Below are 2500 nucleotides of genomic sequence, written 5' to 3'. Positions count from 1 at the left end.
TGGTCGGTGTGAGCATGCAGTCTGCTTAGTGCACTACACTCATATCGGTGTGAGCATGCAGTCTGCTTGAGTGACGGTAGATTCCTCTGGATTCCTCTGGACTCACCTGGATTCCTCTGGACTCACCTGGATTCCTCTGGACTCACCTGGATTCCTCTGGACTCACCTGGCTAGCGAGGGCTGAGGCCGCCTGGGTGTGTTTGAAGGACACACAGTCTCCAGGGTTATACTGGGGCTTCTGTCCCTTTTGGTCCCTCTCAAACTTCTCCTTATATTTCACCTGAGGACACACAGAGGATGAGAAGGATCAGACGGATGGGAAGGCACGAGGGGCCCCCCCAATCACGCCGTGGAGGCACGAGGGGCCCCCCCAATCACGCCGCGGAGGCACGAGGGGCCCCTCGATCACGCAGCGGAGGCACAAGGGGGCCCCCCAATCACGCCGCGGAGGCACAAGGGGCCCCTCGATCACGCAGCGGATTGAGGACACAGAAAGGGAGTGGAGTGAATGAGAAGGCTTTTGGAAAAGAACATGTGGGAAGAAACATCGGCAGCAGTGAACAGATGAAAAGAACACCAAAATAAAAGAGTGCAAAAAAAAGATGAAAGATAGACACAATCACCACTTAGTCACCAGTGCTTTTGAGATTTTGATGACTCAGCGCTTGGCTCCCAAAGCATTAGAGAGAAAGAGAGAAAGAGAGGGAGAGCGAGAGAGAGAGAGAGGAAATAAGAGAGAGAGAGAGAGAGAGATGCTGGCAAACTCCACCATTTCTGCTTTTGGGCCATATAATTCCTACTTAAGAGTGACTATAAACCTTTGCAATGTAATGTGTATGTAACGCAAAAGGGACTGAAGCAAAGTTTCGTTTTAAACTGAGCTGAGGAAAAGTCATTTAAGGAGCTCTAAAACTTTTTTCATACTGCTTCATACTGTTCACACAGCCATTAGAAAAAAAGTCCAAATGTAGCCCAGACATTTCTTGCTAATGAGCTGCTAGTAGCACATGATGAGAGAGACTACTGAACTGGACACTGTTGTTATGATGAGAGACTACTGAACTGGACACTGTTGTTATGATGAGAGAGACTACTGAACTGGACACTGTTGTTATGATGAGAGAGACTACTGAACTGGACACTGTTGTTATGATGAGAGACTACTGAACTGGACACTGTTGTTATGATGAGAGACTACTGAACTGGACACTGTTGTTAGCATCCTCTTGCTAATGAGCTGCTAGTATCACGTGATGAGTTGTTGGTTGTTTCCACTTGTGTTGAGGTGTTTTTATACATGAATAATGAGATGGATACCTGGCTGGCCAGAGAAGAGGTCCTCTTTGCATGCTCGATATCAGGCCTGCCCAGAACAGACTGCTCGTTGTACAGATTGGCTTTGGCCTTGCTCTTATACGCCACCTGTACCCAGATAGAGAGCACACGTGAAGAGTGAGACACTCAGCTACTGCTGCTCTACACTGTTAGAACCCACACTAATGAACATGTACACTGTTAGAACCCACACTAATGAACATGTATACCTGCTCTACATTGTTAGAACCCACACTGACGAATATCTACACTGTTAGAACCCACACTAATGAACATGTATACCTGCTCTATACTGTTAGAACCCACACTAATGAACATGTACACTGTTAGAACCCACACTGATGAACATCTACACTGTTAGGACCCGCACTGTGAACATGTATACCTGCTCTACACTGTTAGAACCCACACTGATGAACATCTACACTGTTAGGACCCACACTAATGAACATGTATACCTGCTCTACACTGTTAGAACCCACACTGATGAACATCTACACTGTTAGGACCCGCACTGTGAACATGTATACCTGCTCTACACTGTTAGAACCCACACTGATGAACATGTACACTGTTAGGACCCGCACTGATGAACATCTACACTGTTAGGACCCACACTGATGAACATCTACACTGTTAGGACCCGCACTGTGAACATGTATACCTGCTCTACACTGTTAGAACCCACACTGATGAACATCTACACTGTTAGGACCCGCACTGTGAACATGTATACCTGCTCTACACTGTTAGAACCCACACTGATGAACATCTACACTGTTAGGACCCGCACTGTGAACATGTATACCTGCTCTACACTGTTAGGACCCGCACTGTGAACATGTATACCTGCTCTACACTGTTAGAACCCACACTGATGAACATCTACACTGTTAGGACCCGCACTGTGAACATGTATACCTGCTCTACACTGTTAGGACCCGCACTGTGAACATGTATACCTGCTCTACACTGTTAAAACCCACACTGATGAACATCTACACTGTTAGGACCCGCACTGTGAACATGTATACCTGCTCTACACTGTTAGAACCCACACTGATGAACATCTACACTGTTAGGACCCGCACTGTGAACATGTATACCTGCTCTACACTGTTAGAACCCACACTGTGAACATGTATACCTGCTCTACACTGTTAGA

The 2500-nt window shown here is 46.7% G+C and overlaps 1 protein-coding gene across 10 annotated transcripts in view; it reads right to left on the bottom strand.

The window, feature by feature from the left end:
- The window catches only part of LOC121688529 (nebulette-like), an 83602-nt gene that overhangs the window by 24628 nt on the left and 56474 nt on the right, over positions 1-2500 (bottom strand). For all 10 annotated transcript variants that reach the window (XM_042068173.1, XM_042068175.1, XM_042068167.1 and 7 more), the window contains 2 exons: positions 1318-1422; positions 167-280 (listed from right to left, as the gene is read on the bottom strand). In XM_042068173.1, the coding sequence (XP_041924107.1) occupies positions 167-280; positions 1318-1422 (219 nt within the window). The remainder of the gene's footprint in view (positions 1-166; positions 281-1317; positions 1423-2500) is intronic.

The sequence above is a fragment of the Alosa sapidissima genome, chromosome 17 (assembly GCF_018492685.1).
Source record: "Alosa sapidissima isolate fAloSap1 chromosome 17, fAloSap1.pri, whole genome shotgun sequence".
NCBI lineage: Eukaryota > Metazoa > Chordata > Actinopteri > Clupeiformes > Clupeidae > Alosa > Alosa sapidissima.
Note: the sequence above shows the minus strand (reverse complement) of the source record. Positions and strands in the feature narration are given on the sequence as shown.